The sequence below is a fragment of the Lygodium microphyllum genome, chromosome 12 (assembly GCF_053477565.2).
Source record: "Lygodium microphyllum isolate KBCC chromosome 12, Lygodium_microphyllum_v1.1.10, whole genome shotgun sequence".
In the NCBI taxonomy this organism is placed as follows: Eukaryota; Viridiplantae; Streptophyta; class Polypodiopsida; order Schizaeales; family Lygodiaceae; genus Lygodium; species Lygodium microphyllum.
The window spans coordinates 134,463,903-134,487,729 of record NC_141146.1 but is presented as its reverse complement, the minus strand read 5'-3'; the positions used below and the strand labels follow the sequence as shown (position 1 = coordinate 134,487,729).

The following is a 23,827-nucleotide window of genomic DNA, read 5'->3' as shown; positions in this document are numbered from 1 at the left end:
GTACCAGCAGCCTAGGAAAGATCGAGAGGAAGCGTGATCTGAATTTCAAAGTAGTACATGACATCGACCGTTTTGATATCCTGAGGGCATGGAGGAGATGTCGCGGTTTATGTCAATGCGATGGTTGGATGAAGCTTTGATCGCATCGTCTCGCGAAGGGGTGGAGGTCTCAACCGAGAAGTGGAAACCCTCGAGGGGATGTAGTCCAAAAGTAATTACGTGTTTAGGGTTTTTCGTATCTATATTTTATATGCGACAAATAATTGAGTGTTTCAATGTACAATACAAAATATATAGTGTAGCGTGGTCGCACGGACAGTATTTCCGTGCAGAGCGCATTGACAAAATGTGCTCCACAACAGATTGTGGTATCATAGCAAGGTTCGAGCAAGAGAGTCGACGACTAGCAACAGATCCAAACACAGTTATAGATGAGATGGAGTATTCTGGGAACTTGCAAAGTATTGTCACTATGGATTAACATAGCTTCTCCATGATCCTATTTGATGTGTAATGGTTCAAAGTGGTACTTGAAGAATCTGGAGCAACAGTTTGATGAGGTCCATCAGGATTTCTCGAAATAGATTTTTTTTAAAAATGGATGGATTTGCGCGACACGTTTCTGTTACCGGCCCATTGTGAACATATGCATAAACTTATGTGTTTTTTAATTGTATTACGACACGATACATGTCACAATAGTTAAATCTCTCTTGTACGTGATTGTGAGGAGGTAATTTTCTATCTAAACCCCTGACAACCTCGATGGTGGTATGTTATACCTTCAGCTCCCCAAAGTATGAGAGTATATCATCAAAGCGATGTTACGAGCATAGATGATGACAATATACAAATAGACGGATCGATATTGCAAGAGGTGGAGGCCACCGAAAGTTTGGAGCGTGTAGAGGAGCCAGCATCGAGTAACAATGATGGAAATACAGGAGTCCAAGAATTCTTTGAGAATGAGATGGACTCATAATTTTTTGGTGACATGTCTATCGACCTTTCAGTGTATGTAGAGTTGTGTCAAGAGATTGATATGGGACCATAGGGTACTTCATACTTGGAGCATCCACCTACTCAATTCGTTAAAGAATCACTTATAAGGATACATAAGATATGCATTTTAAGTAAGATCATTTTTTAAAGATTTATATTATCGTGCTTTGTATGATTTATATTGATTATGCTAAGATCATTTTTTATCTATGCAGGTGACCTTTATGAATATCTAGATCATCATGATGAGTCAAGGGATGGGCGACGAGGAGCTACAGAAGATTTTCATGCGTATGTCTCCAAATCAGATGGCAAGATTCAGAGATATGGTGGACCAGGAGCTATCTTGGACACCCTCAGGCCGCTCTATTAGATCTACTTCGGCACGCTCTGATGCTTCAGTTTCTAGCAAACCAAGTCGATGTTCCAGACTTGGTCCAGACGGAGGGAGTGGTTCAGGGGGATGTTGCAGAAATCCAGATGTAGTGACCCCGCGGTTGCGGTTCGAGATACAGGTTGTGGCTCAGGATACAGGTTGCAGTTTGAGAGAGCGTGGCTTAGGTAGTTGCTGTAGAGGTACGGACGCAGTGTCTCTGTCTCATCATTCTACTAGAGTTGCATCACCTCTAGGATTTCTCACACCTGTGGGGACATCTACTCAAGTCACTTCGGCTTTTTCTCAATCGTCCACAAGTGGCACCCCTATGGGTGCTACTTCGATAGATACTACCCCAGTAGGTACACCAGATGTATATGGGTCTCCTGGATATGACCAAGAGCATGGTCGCAGGTTGAAGAGGACCTATCTTAGACACAGCCCAAAGAGGTATGCCTACCTTGTAGATGATAAGTTAGGAGCCATCATCATGAATGATAAGGAGAGGAGGGTAATAGCTTGCATGAGAGAGTTATGCCAATAAGTTTTTTGGCACAACATCTTGGATCATTGGAAGAACATACCAGAGGGGAGCAAGGACTACATAGTAGCATCCTTGCATGAGAAGTTTCTGGTACCATCCACAGCAGATAGATTTTCTATGGGCTGGATGATGGAGTGCATGCGTGCATACATGTCACACCGATGATCAGACGCACGTAAGGCACTGAAGAGTAGGGTTTCAAAGCCCAAGTGGCTAGACGTGGATGACTGGTATTGACTCAAGGAGAAGACTACAGATTCTCCATGACGTTGGAGAGAGTAGCCCGAGGCAGCGAGGGCACAAATAAAGGCCGGAGTGACCCATCATCTTGGGAGTGACAGCCGCACGACATATCTGGAGTACTTTGTAAGTTTTTCTTTTTTCTTTCTTTTTTTTTGCAATATCATTTGTACTGACAATCATGTTTCTAACAGTTGTATTTTGTTTTCTTTACAGCACTCCATTACAAATCACGATCCCACTGGCCTTGAGACTTGATATGGAGAGAGGCACAGTCTCACTGCATTGATCGACCGATTGTATGGACAGAGTGACACTATAAGTCACTGATCTTTCTTGTCCGTAGTTACTATGTTTAATTAGAATGCATTATTGCATGATGGACTAATGTGTAGTTGTTTCTTTTTTTGCAGAGTCTATTTGATGCTCCTTTGCGGCGGGACGAGGTTTCGGATGGTGAGGATCTATAGCTCACCCTTGGATCCGTAGAGCTCATATACCCTTCTTTTTTGGTCACATGATCTATGTAGACATTTTCTATGTAGTAGTACTATCTTGCCATGATTGTACCAATCGCTTTCATTATGCGATCATGTATTTATTTCATGTATTAGTGTTATGATTTAAGTACACTTTGTCTTTATTTACATGAGCATTCTACACATTACTAAAACTATTTTGTATGGCCCAAATAAAGCACATAGTGCTTTAAGCTGCCTTGCTATAATTTTTTTTTCCCCTGTTACCCTCGCTATTAGCATCGCAAATTTACTGCATATGTCGCTATTATCGTTGCAAAATGCGTCACAAAGTGTCGTTTTCAGTATCGCTATTTGCATCGGTATCAACTTATACCAACGCAAATAGCGACACTGATAACGAAATAGCGGCGTTGATAATGACGCTGATATCGACTGTTCTATGGCATCACTAATAACGAGGCTTTTTGTGACGACAGGGGAAAATTTCTTTATGAACATTTTCATTGCTTTTAATGTCGGTATAAGGCCTATATCTTGTAGTGGTATCAACTACTCATCTCATAAAAAATAATGTTTTTTTAAACTCTAAACTCACCTATGACAGGGTTATACCAACAATATCCTTTCTACTCTAAAGAATATCCAATGAAAATACATTTCTTCGGTAATCATGACAGAGACCAACTCATCAAAATCTCGAAATGGCTTCTATACATATACAAAAGTGACAAATGATTTTCAAGCCTTCTCAGTATTAAGGCCACCCAAAGTAGATAAAATCAAGTAATCATCATCATACATTGCATCAATCATTGCTGTTAAAGTAGCTACAATGCTCCTCAGCTTCAAAACATACTCATTTACGGACATTTTTCCTTTCTTTAGTGTATTCAACTCTTGCTTGAGTTGAATCTTTCTAGCCTTTTTATTTATTGAAAACATGTTCTCAAAAATTGTCCAAGCTACATGTGATGTTTCTGCATTCTTGATATGTCTCAACATAGTATTATCAATGACTGTAGATAGCCAATACATCACCTTTTTGTCTTTTGCATTTCATTCTTTCCATATCTTTAATTCATTTGGAGTTGCACATGGATACTCAGCTTCGACTCATTTTCTTCATCTGCAACAAACTCATAAGGGCCCTTTTCTGATGAGGAAGTTTTTCACACAGAACTACCATGAAGGTAGTTGTTCATGTCAAGCTTCTCAATGATGGAATTTCCACGGTTCTCTACCATAATCATGAAAATGATACAGAACAACAAGCAAGTCTTCTGCATTCTTTCGCAAAAAGTGTTACACCAAGAAATATTTTTCACTGATTGCTCCATAAAATATGTAATCTATAACCTCTTTTTAGATAAAACTTATGTTTGCTTCCTGGCAAATACCTCAAAATTTATAGATTTAAAATTTACAACCTATGCATCCAGTTTCGGTCAATACAACTGAAAGCACAATATGCCCTGAATTTGTTGTTCGCAACCTTCTTGCGGCTCTAAAATAGGGCTCGAAACGGGCCTCAGATGCCCAAAAATGGTCACATACCAAATCTCACAATAATTTGAGATTTTTAATGTGCCCTACTTTCAGTGCTTCCATAGGCACTATCTATGAGAAAGAATGGAAGAATGGGAGAGCTTCTTACCCGTTGCTTGCTTGGTTGAATCCTTACTTTGTCTCCTTCACTTTAGCCTTCAAAATCTACCTCTTTCACTGACACTTCTATGATACCATGTCAAGAATTGCATGGTGGGGAGACTTGCCTGAGGTGCTACACCAAACACACATTATACACACAAGAGGAAGCTCATTCAAGAATACAAGAAGAGAGATGAAGGCCAAAACGTTTTCTTGATGGTTTCTTCTTCTTCTTCCACACACTATACAATGTACACAAAGTATAGATAAGATACAACATAAAGGAAAGTGATGTACTAAGTCAAACCATGCATAATTGGCTATACTAATCGATTGGCACTATATCTATATCAGCTGTAGGAAGGTATAACAAACTAAATATAATAATTGATAAGTCAGTGGCTATGTGAGGATCACAATGACCACTGAGGTGCTAAGTGTAGACATGTGGGCCCATCTAGCTAGCTAGCCTGTCCATCATCAATGTCTTCATGTGTTGAGCTTGCCATCTCAACAAATCTTGCTCATAACATATGCACTTGTACATATACATGACAATAATTCTTTCAAAAAATCTTAAACATTTCTCTTTCTCTGAAGCTTGACTTTCAATTTACATTAATAGATTGTTATACCTCATATGCTTGAATTGGAACATGGGCTTGGACCTTAGAAGCTATAGTTTCCACTTAGATAGGGCTTGATTTTTTTAATTTTTAGATGCACTAGATTATGGAAAACAACAGGATGCCCGAAATTGCCATCATCCAATATAGAAAAGATTGACAATATTGAGCTATCCATATGGCAAATAATCTAACTCTTGAAGTTACTTTTGAAAACCCAGTTTTAGACATCTAGTAGATATAGTGGTAGACTATATTTTTTATCATTTCCTTCCACTACAACAAAAAGGCCTCTTAGACGCGCTCTTAGACACGATTTTTGAATTGAGAGAAAATCTTACGGGCAAATCTATAAGTGCGTCTAAATGCGGGTCTACCATTTCGCGTCTATAGTCGCATGTATAAGAAAAACCAACCGCACCAATAGATGCGCTTTAGACGCACATATACATGCATAAATAAATGCACACACGAAAAATAAAATTATTATTTATTTAATTTATTTTGTGCGTCTACAAGCGTGTCTACTTGGAATATTAGATAGGCATATAGACACGTGCATAGACGCACTTTTATGTACGCTAGTAGAGGTGATCAAAAAACCAAAAATCTCATTTTTTTAAAATACTATGAGCACCTGTACTCTACATTTTAGAGGCGAGTATAGATGCGCATTTTCTACAATTTAGACGTGCAAATAGACGCGAAGCATAGAATTGGGAAAAAAAAATCTGACTCAAGTTTTTTTCTCCCCTGCCCCTCCCATACATCAAATTATGCATTTGGAAAAAAAACAATGGATTTGAAGGGACGAGAATTGAAAATAAAAATCTATGTATTCATTATATATGAAACGCATTTACATGGGGAGTTTAAGTGCTTGCGACCTAAAGAGTGGCTGCAAGCAGTAGGCCGTAGAGGAGTTATGGTGCTCCTCTATGAATCTGAAGAAGAAACATTTTCACTAGCACCACCATTGCTACTGGCGTCGCTATCCCCCTCCTCGCTATGCTCCACATCAGGGTTCTCCTACACACACAAAAGATCAAGGTTGCTTACGTACAATTGCAAAGAAAAAGTTATAATTAATAGGAAAGTAAGAAAAACATACCTCCTCTGGCTGTCGAATCCTCATAGCCCGGTTGTATTGCTCCTCAGTGATGAGACCCTCCTCATAGAAGTGAAGCCATGTAGCTACGCGGTTATGGCCTCGATGGTAACCTACCTCTCTAGGAGTAGGTATCCTACCAACGATAGTAGTCTGCAAAACAATTATGAGACACAATGTATTAGAACAAATTATATAAATAATTTTTAAAAATATAAATTTTAAAAAACTAGAAATCAAAATATACTTATAAACTTTGCCTCCCACGACTCTTTGCCGCCTAATCCGTTGATCCCATAGATTCCATTTGGATGTGTCGTGCCTCTACCTTCTGGCGACTCTTCACTTTCTCTACTGCTTTCTTCTTGGCTTTCTTCCACTCTATGTGGTGGCACATAGGTGGTTGTCTATAGGCTCCACGCCCCTCTTGTCTCCGCAGTGACTCCCTGGCACGTGTCATGAGGTGGGATCTTTTGTTGTGAAGCAAATCCCTCACTTTTGTGCATCCTCAATCATCGGAGAATCTCCTATGGACTACCCTCAACACCTCCTAGCACAAGCCACTTTTCTAATTCTTGAAGTAAACGAAACAATCTTTATACATCACATGCACGACGCTCCTCATGTACACCATTACATCCCTTCCTTCATCATCATGGAAGATGCCACCAGTATCTGTAACTCTATAGTACTGGCATATAGGCTCCTCTTTTACGTGATCTTTTAGTGAGGGTGATCGCTTGCCACCTCCTAGGCAACCCCCACATAAGCCTCATCCTCCCCCTCGACTCTCCCTCCTCCCTCTCTATCGACTACCCTCTGTCTCACTAGATGCACGTGTTTTTGTAAATGCATGTGCATTGGCTGACGCTTGTGTTTCACCCGATGCATATACAGGCGCTGCATATGGAGTACTTGCAATTGGAGTTTGGACATTTGGTGTTTGGGAAGCAGTGACAGGCAAAGACGCCAGAGGCGTTCTAGACATGACACTGAACACCTCGTCTGCTGTGGGAAAGCGGCCAAGGTGTCTAGTCATATCTTCCATGAAGTCTTCCTTACTAGGAAAACCTCCAAAAAAAGCATTGATCCCTCTACTGAACAAGACCAATGTATCATTCATGCACTTCAAATGTGGGTCATTGCTAGATGAACCAAGATGCAACATCTGCAAACAAAACACAAGAATAAGACAAATTTGCTAAACTGCAATATTGTGTAAACTGTACTATTGTGTAACATGTTTGTACAATTCTAGAAATAAAAACTTGTTTTCTTTATCAGAGCTGGTGCGTGTATATTCACATCTAAGATGTAGAATAGACGTGCTCTCAGACGCTTCCCTGAAGTCAAACCTTCTGAGCAAAGTGCATGTATTCTCGCGTCTGAGATGCAGAATAGATGCACTCTCAGACGCTTCCCTGAAGTCAAAGCTTCTAAGCAGAGCGCGTATATATTCGCATCTAAAATGCAGAATAGACGCGCTCTCAGACGCTTCCTTGAAGTCAAAGCTTTTGAGCAAAGCGCTTGTATTCTCACATCTGAGATGCAGAATAGACGCACTTAGAGACGCAACTGCAGATGTGATAACAAAAAATACAGCTGCGCGGTCGGCCGCTCTCAAGCCGACAATCGCCATAATTTATTTGTGATATAAAAACTTCAATCATAGAAAAAAAGATCCTAATATAGAAACATAGAGAGAGAGAGAGAGAGAGAGAGAGAGAGAGAGAGAGAGAGAGAGGACTCACCTTGGGTCCTTGGTGTGGACAAGTGGTGGCATTGCTTCCTTCCCCTTCTTCCTCTCCTTGGTGAGTTGTTCTCCCTTGATGCTTGCTACTTGTTGTCTCCTCTCTTTGCCTCTTGTTCCTCTTGTTCTTCTCTCTTTTGTTCTCTCTTTCTTCCTCTCCTTGTCTTTCTTCTCTTTAGCTGTCTTCTTTCCCTTCTTATCTCTTTGAAGTGAAAGAAGAGATAAGTCATGAGGAGGTGAGTCATGAAGAGATTAGTGGAGGTAGACTGCATGTCGGCTGAACTCCAGCTCCAGAACGTACAAAAAACACACAAAAGGTGCAATTTGAAAAGAAATCACTTGTATCTTTTGAATTTTGATGTTTGCGTCTATTTTTACATATATATACGCGTCTAAGTTTATGTAAATATGCTAATAGACGCGGATTTAGATGCGTAGATAGACGTAAAAATAGACACGTAAATAGACGCATGCATAGACACGCATTTAGCGCGCTTACGTTTTTTTTATAAGTTTTTGTATTTAAGATAAGTTTTGATAGTAAGTTCTTATCATAAGTTTTTATGTATTTATGATAAGTTTTGCGTATTTAAATTTGAATATCTTAGAATAATTAATATGCCTTGAAGTTTTTATATAAACATATTAATAACAAATTTGATGTTGTCATGAATTAGGTTTAATCATGTCGTCGTCGTCTCCTAGTGCGGAGCATGCTGATGAGTCAACGAGCTTCCTCAAGTGAGGATAAAACATTACGTCTTCATAAGCGAGATGCATGGCTATGATGAAAAATTAAATGCATGTGTGATCGTTGTCGAGGGTGTATTTTTCGAGCATGTCGAGTTGCAATGTCACACCTCAGCATGTATGGAGAATGGGACCGAGAAAAATCACCGGTATTCATTGTTTTTAACACTAAGATTTCTAGTCTATATTTGAAATATATATCAACGTACATGTAACTCCCTTTTGTGGTTCAGCAGGATGTGGTGCCACATCCTCAGATGCTCCCTCCCGGGCATCGAGAGGCTGCAAAACGTCGACACGAGGAGGCAGAGTCTTCAAGAAGAGTGGAGACTGATGACCATGATAGTAGCCCTCATGAAATGCCCCATCAAGTTGTAGAGGATGAGATTTTGGACAACATGGTACATGATCTATTTTCCCAACCAGTTCGAGGAGAAGGTCAATCGACGAAGCTAGATGACCCACTATACGTAGCGTCATCTACTCCATTGTATGAAGGTTGTACGTACTCCGTTCTTCGTGTGTCCCTCGAGATACTTAACTTGCAAACAATTTATAGATGGAGTAATGTCAGTTTGAATATGTTATTGAAGTAGGTATCAATTCAGTTTGGATTATGAATCATAATATTAATTGTTCTATTTTGAAATCAGACACAAATATATGTTGGTGGTTTTTTAACTCCCTTTTAAAAATATATGTAGGTTATTATCACAAATGCTTCGAAAAGTAAACAAATTGCCAACTAAGAGAGAGCAAGCAAGACATTACTTGACATCTCTAGGAGGCCTCGATTATGTCAAGATCCATGCATGTATCAACGATTGTGTCTTATTTCGTGGGATTCATGAGTTCGCACGAGAGTGTCCTGTTTATTCTGGTTTGAAGTCCCACGATTGGCACAAAATGATTTAAATAAGGGTATCTCTAACCATGAATATAGTAATTAGTGGAGTAACTATGTGTAATCTTTGGGGTATAATGAAATTTTTCTCAACTAATCATTTGATCTATGAATATTATTTACATTCGGTTCGTACTTCCTACTAGCATATCCCATTGTGTATCCAAAGATGTACGTGATATCATTTACAAGATGGGAGAGCTTGTGATCAGGTATATATACATTGTATTTTTTCATTATATATTGCATACATCATGTAGTGAACCTCTTTGAATTTCTACACAAAAATGAACAATTGTCAAATACATCCTGACAGATACGTGAGCTCGAAGGAAATTGATCCAAACACATTGCAAGATGCTCGAGTATTATCTATTGAGGTGGTTTGTTTGGTGGATGAAATTTTTCTTCTCTCCATTTTGACTACTCAATTACATTTACTTGTACATTTGATTGATAAGATCACACTTTCTGGGGCAGTTCATGCAAGGTGGATGTTTTTTCTTGAGCCCTTCATGAAAACCTTGAAAGATTTTGTGAGGCAAAAAGCACGACCTAAGGGAAGCATGGCTAAGGGTTGGTGAGTGGAATCATCCCTTGTTTATATCTTTGAATATCTTGCTGAAGTGGACCCCTCTCAACTACGACTATGGAAAGACGATGAAGACTTGAGGATGACCTCTATAATACCTCAAGGAAAAGGAATGAGTAAAGTGCTAACAAAAGAAGAACTTCATAAGTTAAATAGTTTTTGTGTGCTCAATAGTGATGTAATGAGAAAATGGGTGACACTATATAATGAAGCAAGGGCAAGAAGAAAAAGCGAAAGACAAGCATTTTACACCAGATATGGACGTAATGTCTCATTTCTAGATCATCTAAATGCGCTCCCACATCATATTGATATAGATTGGTTACATGAGGAAATGGAGAGAATGGAAAAAGAGGAGGAAATTAATATATCTCAAGAAGAGTGGGAATACGCACGAGGTTGCTTATCAAAGGTGAGACATACTATCAATTAATTTGTTTCTAGTTATATTTTATATAATAAATTGACATGTTTGATCTTAATCTTTTACTACTAGTGCACATTATTTAATGCTATTTGGTGTGAGGGTAAACATCTTCGAACTCAACGTATAGATGAAAAGAGAAATACCCAAGATTGTGGTGTCCTTGCTCACTTCGAGGATGCCAATGGTACCATGGAAGGTTATTGTGGCTTGATCCAAGATATTCTGAAGCTTGACTTCAGACGATTCTTTATATATGTACTGGATGTGAAGTGGTTTAAAGAAGCGGTAACAAATGGTGAGCATTGCACAATCACAGGTCATCCAAGTGGTTTTGTAATCATTGACTCTACAAAATTTCACCAAAACAAAAATGACACATTAGTACTACCTCAACAATGCAAGAATGTATATATGTAAAATCTAAATTTTTTATATGTAGACATGTGATACATATACCCAATATAATAAGTATTTAAGTTTATTGCTTTTGTTTTTCAAATACAGGTTGCGTATCATCCACCAATGGTAAACAATAACCGATGGTGGTGTGTCATCCCTATATCTAATCGTTCAAAACCAATATATGGTAATATTATTGACATAGAGATAGCAGATGACAATCCAACAATTAATGATTATGTACATGATGACACCATAATGGATGATATGCGTGATATAGTACAAGATGAACCTCGCGAGGATGTTTAAGGAAACGTAGAAGAGGACAATAATGTGGTTGATGATATTGATGAAGTTATTGAGCAATATAGCAACACATCTGATAGCAAGATAGACTTATTTGTTTCGTTACCTCTTGGTAACATAGACCTAGAAGTAGATAGTTTAGCAAGGGCTAATCTCATTGAAGATGAGATGTATCATTCACTGTAACATACTTAATTCGCTTAATGATTCAATGTGTATTCTTAATTCTATGGAAAATATCATACGCACATGTGCATACTCAAGAATCAATAGTCAAGTTTAAAGCTAAATTGAATTTTCCATAATAAAAATGAAGTACTTTTTATCTTCTTCAAGTAGAGAAATTACGAGATACATGCAATGCTTGCTACTAATTGTATAATAAGGTTTGTGTCGCTTGCCACTAATTACTTATATCAGGCTTGTCAACTGGAGGAACTGCCATTCATTAGAGAGCAATGCAAAAAGAATTATTAGCCCTGGTTTTTTTATTATATTAAGTCCAATTTCAGGTGGTTTAATAATTACGCGTCTGAAAATGCGTCTATATTCGAGTCTATATGTGTAGATATATAGACGCAAAGTTCGCATCTATTTACACGCTCTTTTACACGCGCATATAGATGCAATGATAGACGCGCCTGACTTTGTGAGTCTAACATGCACGTCTATGACTCGTTTTTGTTGTGGTGTTCCATAAACCGGATGTTCAAAGTTCACAGATCATCTAGGCTCTTCACTTCTTAGAACATATCTTGTATAGCCATACATGTGTCTATATACAGTGCACGTAGCACAAATCTAGATTTCTTCTTAATAATAACAATAGAGCTACATGCTATTCTATCTCACAACTTCACAATGAATAGCCCCATTTATCTTCAAACTAATCACGGGGTTTACTAGGATTTTGTAGATTAGCACTCATGAATCAAGTAAAAGGATCCATAATTCCTTTTCAAAAGATTAATCATGTCATTGGCACCTTGCCTTACAACAACCATGGGCCATGCCACCCTTTTTCCAAGTTCACTTTAACTTCAAAAATAGAAATAACAAAAGACAAAGCTATTGGAGAACTCACAAGTTGGGCAAAGAGGGTGCAGAAGGAGGGTGGCTCACCTTAGCTACATCCTACTTCACTGATTGGCCATGCCACCATTTTTCAAAGTTCACATTGACTTCAAAAATAAAAAAATTTGGAGAACTCGTAAGTTGGCCAAAGAGGGTGTAGAAGGAGGGTGGCTTGCCTTAACTACATCCTACCCCTTATGAACCTGCATATCCTTTAGATGGGCCACCTTTACTCATCCTCGTCTCCACGAGCCTCTACTTTCAATCCAAAATCTTCCTCTTTTGCTTTCATTTATTCATCCTCTTTCACATCTTCTTCAACTTTCCTATATGTCTGTCTTTCACTTTGAACCTTTTCCCTAGTCTAGATATCCTCAAGTCACTGGTATATGCACCTCTGTTAAAGCATATGTCACATACAATACTTTACATCCTTCAAAGTCAATCTCTTTAATTTGTGCTTTAAAAACTACCCTACAAGACCACCTTGTAGTAAACTGCCCATATATTTTGATTTGTACCTCGATCACTGAGTATTCTTCTACAAACTTGTAGCCCTGCTTCAAATCTACAACTCTTATGAAGAACTCAAAACTAAACTACAAATATTTCAACCCCTAAAATTTTCTATGCAGTTGTAAACTGCATTTTACTACATGTAATCCTGGCCAAACATCGACCTTCTTGTCCTTGTAACTTTCACATACCAACTTGGATGACAACCAAACTTGGTAGGCCTCTTTCGTTGGTATAAAATCCCATCTTGGAAGTTTTGACTACCATAAATACTTGCTAAAATAGAATATTTTTCAAGATCTTCAATTCTGCTCCAACCTAACTACTGCAGTAACCTATAACCATATCCCTCCTTCTGAATCAAACGACCACTAGATAATCAACCAATAGGGCATACATATATCCCACACATTCACTTCTAGTCAAAAAAATCCATATATCATACTTAACAACACATGGAATCTACCAAGGTTGAAAATTCGCTTCATCATTCTTCATATGTTGTTCTCTTGAAGAAAATCACTTGAATTTTATATCATTCACTTTTGAAGCTTTTGAAACTCTTGAAATTTATATATAAGTATCCATACATCTCCTTGTTTTAGCATCCATGTCTAAAACACACCTTGAGTGCCATCACCTCCTCTATCTTTGCAATCCATAGCATCTCTCTATGATTAATTAGGGAAAAGACCTATGAAGGTATCTTTGTCTTGTACAAGTAACATCGTCTCACAATGTCTTCTTTGCACTCCTCTCTGACTTCTACATCTTGCATATAAACACCCTCAATCAAAACATCTACTTCTTTTGCATCATCTTGAATCTATACCATCTACATGTACTTTATGTGTTTCATTTACATTCTCAAGTATTTTAGTATCTATACTCTTAGTTAAGGTATTATTAGTATACTCTTTCAATGTCTCTTTTGCATTCATTGTCAATATAGCTTGGACCTTCTAAACATTGCATTAGTAGCTAGCATATTTTCCTCAAAACTTTGTCTCTTTGCAATTAGAAGCAAGAACTCCCCATTCCTGATCTTTAATTCTGCTTATGTATTTGCTAAAAGCTTATGACAAATATTGTTTGGATTCCTAAAATTCAGTTTCTTGGTAGCCTGCTTCATTTTCTCATCATTGTTAGGAAGTAATGATCCTCCAACTGGTTTCACTTTCTTGTCAACTATTTTGTAGTTTTCTTAAACCATAGCTTCACTCTTTTTCTCTAGTAAACCCAACTTTTTTTGCAAATGGGAAGCACCCAACTCTATTGATTGAAAAAAAATTCATATTCTGTTTGGACTACATATAAACAACCCCAAACTTTTTATGTTGAAATGAATCATCATAAAACTCTTTTGGCTAAAACAACTCAACCCTCTATAACTCTATTTCCTAAAAACATTATGCCGTCTCCTTTGTTTGTTAAAATACAAAAGTAAATAACTCTTTTTGCTGAAGAAACTAAGTACCCAATCCTCTATGTTGCATAAAATCAACAATATCATGGTACATATCCAAGGAATGAACTTGCACAAATCTGGAACCACTATGCACCTCTATTTTCAACATAACTTCAATCTCTATAAAAATATCTACATAAGATAGCTCATCATACATCCCATCAACATCTCATCAATGCACTCCTAATCTTGCAATAAACTTTCTCTTCTCAACTCTTTTTTCTTTTTTCATGCATATTGCCTGGCAGCTTTAGACATCTTTGTAACTATGTGAAAACAAGCAGAGCACTTAGCTAAAAAACTAATAAATCTCGAAGAAAAGGCATCATTGCCAAGAGGCAAGAGCTTTTTCCTCCCTTTACCACCATATCCTCATAGGAAAATGGTATATCTTGAAAATCATGCTCTTTTGCAGGTAGAGGGAAATCTCGCAATGTATCTTTGTTTTATGGGTGATTTACATAAACTTTTATAAAATGCTTAGCTCTTTTCCAATATTTGCTTCAGATCCGTGTATATGTAGATCCATCATCTATAATCTTGGTTTTGGTTTGTGCTTCATGATAAAGGGATGACCCAAAGTGACATCATAAGAACATGAATCTTGCATAAAGAAATGAAAATCATCCTAAACATCCCCTATGGACACCCTCATATTCGGACATGCTGCATATAGCTCTCTTGCAAAATTATTAATGGCTCTCATCCTTGAACCATGTTCTATATCTACACGCTGTCGTATTGCTGCGCATTCGAGGTGTGAAAACCACCCAAAAGTTGTGTGTGTGATTTGATACTTTGTACATACTTAGTTGTTATGTTTGCTCTTTCATTCTATGCTGAAGACGGAGAAGAACAAGGAGTTTTGGTAGACTGGTGACTCGAGATGCAATCTCATGGACCACTTTGATTGTGACCAAGGGTTCATTTGAAAGCCTGTGGCAGTATAGGAGCATTCCCAATGGGCCAAGAGATACATGCTGAGATCACCCTAAGGGGCCTAGAAAGAGACCCTGTTGTTGGTGACATGCTCGTGGACATGTATGGAAAATGTGGCTTTATCAAGGAAGGACGGGAAGCATTTGAGAAATTGACTGTCCATGATGTTATAACGTGGACAATAATGCTAGATGCCTATGTTCATAATCGTGAAGGTGATATGGCTATGCGATGCTATGAGGAGATGCAACATCAAGGGGTGCATGCCAATTCTATTACATATGTTATCTGCTTGAAAGCTTGTGCAACCATAGGAATAGGACAAGGTGGTAAGCCTGACTTGTATGATCCAGACAAGCCATTGTAGACCAAGGAGCAATCTGATGCAAGTGCAGGACTAAGGAGACTGACATCTCTGAGGAAGGGATATGATGATCATTTTTGGGAGGGAAATGCTCCTGATCTTCACCCTGTACGAACTCCTGATGCTAGTAGTTCTGACAAGTATGGATGTTTGACATTGATGGGTGGAAGTTCTCAGAGTCAAGTGGCAGGGCATTCTGTGTGGAATTGTATTGGGCCTGTTGGTCACAATGAGGCCAAATCTGAGGGACGCTAATTTTGTGTGGAACGAAAAGGAAGGAAAAAGAGGCTTTTCTGGGGAAAAAGGAGGAGCTTTTTTTGAATCGGAAAGGGGGGGAAATATACGGTACTCTGCGGCTGGACGAGGGGAAAAATAGACGAAGGCAGAAGAAAGAGGAAATCAGGGGAGCTCGAAAGGAGACTGCTACTGTGATAGAGGGGAACGAAGGGACTTCGGTGAGCTCGAAGACAAGGACGAAGCTGCAGGTGAAGATGACGAGAACTGTATTGGTCATAAATTTTCAGCAGAGACTCTTGCTGAATTGAAAATTGGAAATGGTGATTTCTTGTTACCCATAGAGAAGCAATGCTTTCAGGAGATGCTTGAGCGTCATGGAAGGGGATTTGCTTTTTTCCCACATGAGATTGGATGTGTGAATCCTGATATTGTTGCTCCTATGGTCATTTTTACTATTCCTCATATCCCATAGAATCTCCGACCTATTCCGGTGCCTAAAGCACACTTGCCAAAGCTGATTGATTTATTGAATGAGAAAATCAAGATGGGAATCCTTGAGCCTTCATCTGCACCATACTCAAACAGGTGGTTTACAGTTCCAAAGAAGAATGGTACTCTCCGATTTATTCAGGACATGCAGCCAGTGAACAGAGTTACTATCAGGAATGTTGGTATAGGTCCAGTTGTGGATGAGTTTGCAGAGGCATTTGCTGGATGTGCCATCTATTCTTTAGGTGATTTGTATTCAGGATATGATCAGTTTGAGCTGGCTTTGGAAAGCAAGGATATAACCACCATGAGAACTCCTATTGGGCTTGTCAGGATGTGTACCTTGCCTCAAGGTGCCACTAATTCTGTTGTGCATATGATGAATGCCATGCATAAGGTCCTTCGTGATTACATACCTCAGCTCTTATTGACAGAAATAAAACAAAGTCTTGACATTATTTTCTCAACTTGTTTATTCATCTGTTCGATATTTTATCCTGAAATTTTTCAAGGTCTTCTGAAGACGCGACTTTGCTTTCACAAACCCTTGGACAACGCCACTTCTTTCTCTCCTACAACTGCAAACTATGACATTTATCTCTAAGCCGTGATCTAGTAAGGCAACACATGGTGTCGCCATCTCTTCAATCTTAACCACTATCTCAGTAGTTGCTCATGCCCCATGACCTCTTGAAAAATGGCTATGGGTAATCATTACAAGTTCATGATCCTCTCCATAGTGTACTGGTTGTATACTCTTCACAATCTTTGGACATGTTGCAACATTCTTAACAGGAATTACAAGATCACTCTACTCATTCAGCTCCTCAATCATGATATTTTGCATGAAAGGCTCTTCTACAGTCTGAATCACCTATTTCATTCTCTTTATGATGTCTATAATTTCTTCATGAAATTCTCTCTTTGCCCTTTCCCAAAATCTCACCTAATGTGGATTCAACCTTGCTACTCAAGATTCTCTTCTTCAACACTCTTTTAAGATCTATTAGGGAGTAATATCTAAAGTAAGTTTGTAACTTGGTTGTTTCTTTGGTCTAGCATCTTGTTTCTTCTTCTTCTTCTTCTATGCATCCTCTTTATTCTATTTAGGCCCTAGTCTAGAAGGCGATGCTACAAGCTCACCCTCTGTAGTCTCCTTGAAAGTGCTAGGACCACTATCATCCCTTTTCTGCTTTTCCTCAACAATCAGTTATGTACCCAAGGTCTTTGCTAAATAGGCACAAACTCAGTATTTATGAACTGAAGAGAAGGTGAGTTCTTCTTCTCAGCTCTCTCAATCTTGTTTGCTTTCTTTGTTTGTTTGTCTCTCTCTTCACATGCTGGATCTTATCATCTATGGACATTTTTTAGCTTTGTTTTTTAAGTAAGATTGAGAAGAAATGGTGTGACTGTGCGCATCTGTCAGTGCATCTAGATGACAATGTAGACGCAGCTATAGATGCGGAAATACACGCGCTGACAGACGCCCACAGAGACATGCTGACAGACACTCACATAGACGCAGGTGTAGACGCGCACAGAGACGCAGGTATAGACGTTGTATGTAATATGTTTTATCTGCACAGGGTAATATGATTTTTCTTGTGTAGATGTGGAATCCTAGATCCTCCAGCACCCCATTCAACAAGGAGCAATTCATGGGGGAGATGACCAATTATCTTGGTCACCCTCCCACTGCAGAGGAGGTTTTCACTGTGATGTCTGGGACACCTATCACATCTTTGCCTACACAGGGATTAGCTGAGGTACATGGATCGATTGAAGCACATGCATCTGCAGAAGCACATGTATCGAGTGAGGTAGAGGGTAGTGTACGTGGAGGGAGGAGGGAGAGTGGTGCGGGAGGACGAGAAGGTCGAGGGCTTTGTGGGGGTTGCCTAGGTGGTGGCTCTCGATCACCCTCACCGGAAAATGAGAGAGGTGAGCCTCCACAAATGTACTACTCTATCACTGATGTTGGTGGTATCTTGCATGACTTTGAGGGGAGGGAAGTGATAGCCTACTTGAGGAGTGTCGTGCATGCCATATACAAAGATTGCATGATTCCCTTCAAGCACCAAAAAAATAGTTTGTGGCAAGAGGTGCTACGGGCAATACATAAAAGGTACCCTAATCCCGAGAATTCACAATTCTTGGATGATTGGGGACGGTCAAAGGTGACAGACGCGCTTCATAACAAGAGGTCTCACCTTATGACGCGCGCCAAGGAGTCATTGCGGAGACAAGAGCAGGGGCGCCCTGGATATGGCCAACCACTCAATTGCCACCGCAAGGAGTGGAAAGAGGCCAAGAAGAGAGCAACGGAGAAAATAACAAGTCGCCAGCATGCAGAGGCGCGACGTATCCAGATGGCAACCATGGGATCATTGCATTATGGATCGGGTGGCAGGGAGTCATGGGAGGCTGAGTTTGTAAGTATTATTTAATTTTTTAAAAAATTAAATTTTGTAATTTGTTTCATTGCATTATGTAGTGTGTTTTAATACGTTGTATGTTCAAATTATTTTGTAGTATCATATCATTGGTAGGATGTCTACTCCTAGAGAGGTAGGCTACTATCGAGGTCATAACCGAGCATCCACTTGGCATCATTTCTATGAGGAGGGACTCATCACGGAGGAGCAATATAATCGCGCCATGAGGATTCCACCACCAGAAGAGATATGCTTTATTTTTTACATGAAAAGTATAGATAACTCTAATCTATTGTTTGTAATGGTATTTATATACCTTAATCCTTTGTGTAGGCGAACCCTGATGCAGTTGAGGATAGTGAAGGGGGGACAAGCAGTAGCGGTGGCGGTAACGGTAGTGGCACAGGCAGCAGTGGTGGTAGCGATGATGATACCTCTTCTGAGGAGATATAGAGGATCCCCATGCATGCATGCCTCCCCTTGGCTTGTAATTTTCATTTTTGATATGTATTACTTTCAGCTAGTGCTTGCGACCATGACGTCACAAGCACTAGAACTCATAATGTAAAAACATTTCATCTATATATATGAAATTTCGTGTGCTACATACATTGTTTTGTTTTTAGTATCCAATCTTCGAAATAATATTTCTCTATTTTTCCTAAGCATACAATTTGATGTTGATGGGGGGGAAAAAAACTAGAGAACATGTGGCTGGTTTGTTTTTCATACCTCTGTTTTGCGCGTCTATCAGCGCGTGTAAATTGCAGGATAAATGCGTGTCTATTCTCGTAAAAAACTTTTAGAGTAAACGCGGTTTTAGACGCGTAGATACACGCTTGTATAGATGCACAATATGAATATGTCCACTTTTTTATAAATATGATTATATATTTACATAGCGCGTTTATACGCGCGTCTATAGGCGCGTCTAAGTGTACGTGTAACTCTGATCATTAGCGCGCTTTTAGACGCGATTTTGTAGACGCGTTAATAAACGCGCCGGTCATTTTTTTTCACAATTCAAATATTGCGTCTACAAGTGTGTCTATGGAGCCTTTTTGTTGTAGTGAAAGAAGACTCCTTTTATACATATCTCTGCTTGCTCCGGTCATGTGTTAATGTGCCTCCCTCTCACTTGCACCTGCACATTCAAAACATAGCCTTTGTGTCATACGGAATCCTCCTCTTTAGATCTATTTAAGCTTTGATTAGCCTCGAACCTACTCTTATACCATGTCATAGAGTAGTGATGCAAAAGTGTATGCATATACTAATTGTAGATTATGAACACGGAGAAAAGGGAGAGAAAAAGAGAGAGAAGAACGGCAAGAATGTTGAACATTGAACACTAAATAAACAAGCTAGAATGAGTACAACAAGTTATACATGTATGACAACCAAATAACCTCACATATTTTGTACAGGACATGCTTTGGACATGTGTAACTTGGAGCTTTTTGCGTATGGATCTATATCATAGTGCTACTATATAACATTCATAATATTAACATCATGTCCAAATATCCATCTTGGATTATATCAAAAATTCCATTGCTAAAGTATTATACATCATGTTGTAATGTGAATTATACATAAGGAGCCATGAAAATGCTCACTATTCGAATTTTAGATTTACAAAAGGGATATAACTATTGCCTTCGAGATTCATAGATTTGAATACACATTATATAAAGGGATTCTATAAGGTGATCCCCTCGAGACGCACACTCTGCAGTCATGAGCTTTGGCATCATTTAGGGAGAATTGGAGAGACCAAGATAGGACATGTCATATACATATAGTTACCTTTGCATCCAACTGACAAAGGTAGTATCCAATCTCATTTCTGCTTTGATACCACCAAGACAAAGCAGAACCCTTTCACTTGCAAACGTATACTAGAGGAGGGAATTTGTTTCATTGTTTGTGGATAGAAACCATCTACCAAATTCTTCCTCACTCTAGATCCTCCATACACAACACTTTGACTATGAAGAAACATATATGATGTTGTGCAATATACTACACAGCAAAGACAAGAAGCACTCTACATCTCTTTTTCATCTTCTACCAAACCATTCTTCCTCTCCAAGAAAGGTTTTAGTTCTCTATGAACACTTTATTGAACTGCATCCATATCCACACCATGTTGTTGAACTCATGTGAGGATGTTCATATCCATGGCTACACCATGTTGAACTCATGTGAGGATGTTCATATCCATGGCTACACCATGTTGAACTCATGTGAGGATGTTCATATCCATGGCTACACCATGGTACCTCACCTTGCTCGTTTTGAACTCCATCCATATCCACACCATGTTGTTGAACTCATGTGAGGATGTTCATATCCATGGCTACACCATGGTACCTCACCTTGCTCCTTTGCAATGTCTTTAACGTCTTGCCATTACCTTGCCTCTTACCCTCCTTGGCGGCCTACATGGATTGGAGATGCCATGTGTATAAGTGAGCTTGCCCCCCCCCCCCCCCCCCGGCACGCGCGTGAACACACACACATCTCTCTCTCTCTTTTCCCCAAGCAGAAAAAAAAACAACAAAAAGGTTCTTACTCTTTGTTGTCCCTTATTGCAACGGGCAAATTCATTAGTCCCCGAGTGCAAGCTTGCCGAGAGACGGATTGACATGAAGTTCATTCTATGGAAGCCGGAGTTTGTGAGAGAGCTGGAGAGCATGATAGGTGCTGGGGGACTGTCGCCGGGGGCCCTGCAAGTAGCATGCTCCTTTCCGTGGCTGATGCACCCGGATTCGGACAGCCTGAAAAGCATGTGCGAGGCGTGGCTGGTTTCCCGTTTCGGGACGCTGGTGCTCAACCATAACAATCATGATCATAGCGATAAATCGCCTGCAGTAGCTGACGTGCAGATGGCGGTGAAATCCGAGCTTCACATGCTGGCATGCCTGGGGTACGCCAACGGGTTGAGTAGTCGGATGGAGCCCATCGTCAAGCTCATTGCCTGGTTGTTCATCTTAGACGACCTTCTGGATGATCCCGAGAAGATGGGAGTGCATCCGGCCGCCGCCGAGCACTTGGCGGCTGTCATCATGGGGTTGTTCGTCGGTGGCGGAGATACCACAGGCACGCTGATGGACGATGCGGAAACGTGCAGTAAAATTGTGGCCGCCGCCCGCGACTGGTGGGGCGCCATGTGCCCTCACATGAGCCCCGCCCTGCAGGCCCGCTTCGTGGCCTCCCTGGACGACTACTTAGATGCGGCGCGGCGCCAGGTGGAGCACCGAAAGGCCGGCTCCCTGCCTGACGTCGTTGCTTTCGAGTCCATCCGAGAAGCCTCTAGCGGATGGGGAATCTGCGCCGTCATCCTGGAATACTCTCTAGGTATCGAGCTCAGCGGTCGGACTCTGTCCCACCCTCTTTTCCACGCCCTCCACCACCACGTCTGTTTCCACATGAGCTGGGTCAATGATCTCCTCTCCTTCCGCAAAGAATGGCTGGAGGGCGACACTGTCAACCTCATCCCTGTCATGTACTTCAATACCATTCAGCGTCGACAATATGATCAAAATGATGCCTCATGCAATCTGGATCTGCCTCATCAGGGTGCTAGGAACAGTGAATGTAATTCTTTGCTGCAGTCAGTCGTCTTGCAGGTGTGCCAAGAGATTGCAGACAAGAATGCAGAGTGCATCCGTCTCATGCACGACATCCGCACGTCATGTCCGGAGCTCATGGAAGAGCCGCGCATGGACGATTATCTGGAAGGCCTATCCAATTGGCTAGCGGGAGTCCTTCACGTGGAAGGCCTATCCAATTGGCTAGCGGGAGTCCTGCACTACACTACCGTGAGTGCTCGCTACGATTATTAGAAGGCTCGGGTTGAGTAGCGCTGTCTCTGTCTCTCTCTCTATGTGGGCCCCTCGCCGTTTACTTATCCATCAATTGGGTAGCCGGAGGCCTGCACTTGATTAAGGTGAGTACCTCGCGTTGAGTAGCTTAACCCACCCACCCACTTTATCGAAAATGAGGATTTTCTGTACTGCATCAGTTGTATATGCCAATTTAGTCTCCAAAGGCCATATTGGCCCTTCTTTAAATGTCACAATGTTACCTACTGTTTATTAAGTAGATATTTATGATAGCATTGGTGATTCCTCACAACCCGTGCCAACAAAATTACAAACTTTTCAGTCTCTAAAAGGGAACTTTGTCACTTTTCCACATGACAATAAGATCATACATGGCAAGAGACCTAATAAGTCTCATAAAGAGGAGTTTAAGGGTGTTGCAATATCTTTTATGGGGGCAACATCGCTATACTGCTATACAAGACTTCCTTGTAGTTTCGGGAGGGCTCTAGTTGATAAGCTTGGGCTATAACAAAATCAACCGAACAAAGTTGTACATACTTGCACACAGAGATTGGTGTGGGCATGTTACAAGTCTCATTCGTTCTCCAACGCCCCCCCCCCCCCCCCTCCCCTAGCTGCCTCCGCCTCCAACCCTCGCATCCAACCCCCCCCACTAAACCTACATTTTGTAGCAATGTTTCCACAAGGCCTAATAAGTCATGAGAAGATCAGATTAAGGGTGTTCCAACATCTCTTGTGAGACATACTACTATACAAGGCTTCCTTGCAGCTATTGTAAGGGCTCTAGCTGACGAGCTTGGGCTATAATAAAAGCAATCGAAAAACTTGTACACAAAGATTAGTGTGGACATGCTACCGCTCTGATCCGTACTCCAACACTCCTATACCCTCAGACCTCCCCCCCCCCACCACAAGGAACTTTTCATCATTCCCCATATTGGAAAAATAAGAGAATTCCCTAGTACAAAATACACATAACTAGGGAAATTAAATCATAGAAAAAATAAAACATTTATTAGTTGGAGAAATTAGGGAATCACATAGGAAATTTTCTACATATGAAATTTTTTCTACATAGGAAAAAATGTAATTTCCTTACATAAGAAAATTTCCCTACGTAAGGAAAAATAAAATTTTCTTTATAGGGAATATGTGATTCCCTTGTTTCTTTAACTAGAAAATGTTCCATTTTCCCTATGAATTACTTTCCCTACTTATGTGTGTAATTAACTAGGGAATTAATAGGGAATCCTCTTTTGTTTCCTTCCTATGCAAGGAAATTTTCCTATGTGGGGATT

At 40.0% G+C, this 23,827-nt stretch overlaps 1 protein-coding gene across 1 annotated transcript; it reads left to right on the top strand.

Annotated features, from left to right (window-relative positions):
- The first annotated feature begins 21,326 nt into the window (after positions 1-21,326).
- LOC148028305 (sesquiterpene synthase 2-like) lies at positions 21,327-22,526 on the top strand. Its single transcript, XM_087689942.1, has one exon. It carries the CDS (start codon positions 21,327-21,329, stop codon positions 22,524-22,526), a length of 1,200 nt encoding a protein of 399 aa, XP_087546068.1.
- The last annotated feature ends 1,301 nt before the right edge of the window (positions 22,527-23,827 follow it).

Bases quoted from the DNA above. Each gene is read 5' to 3' on its own strand.
- LOC148028305 (XM_087689942.1), top strand. From the start codon at position 21,327: ATGAAGTTCATTCTATGGAAGCCGGAGTTTGTGAGAGAGCTGGAGAGC.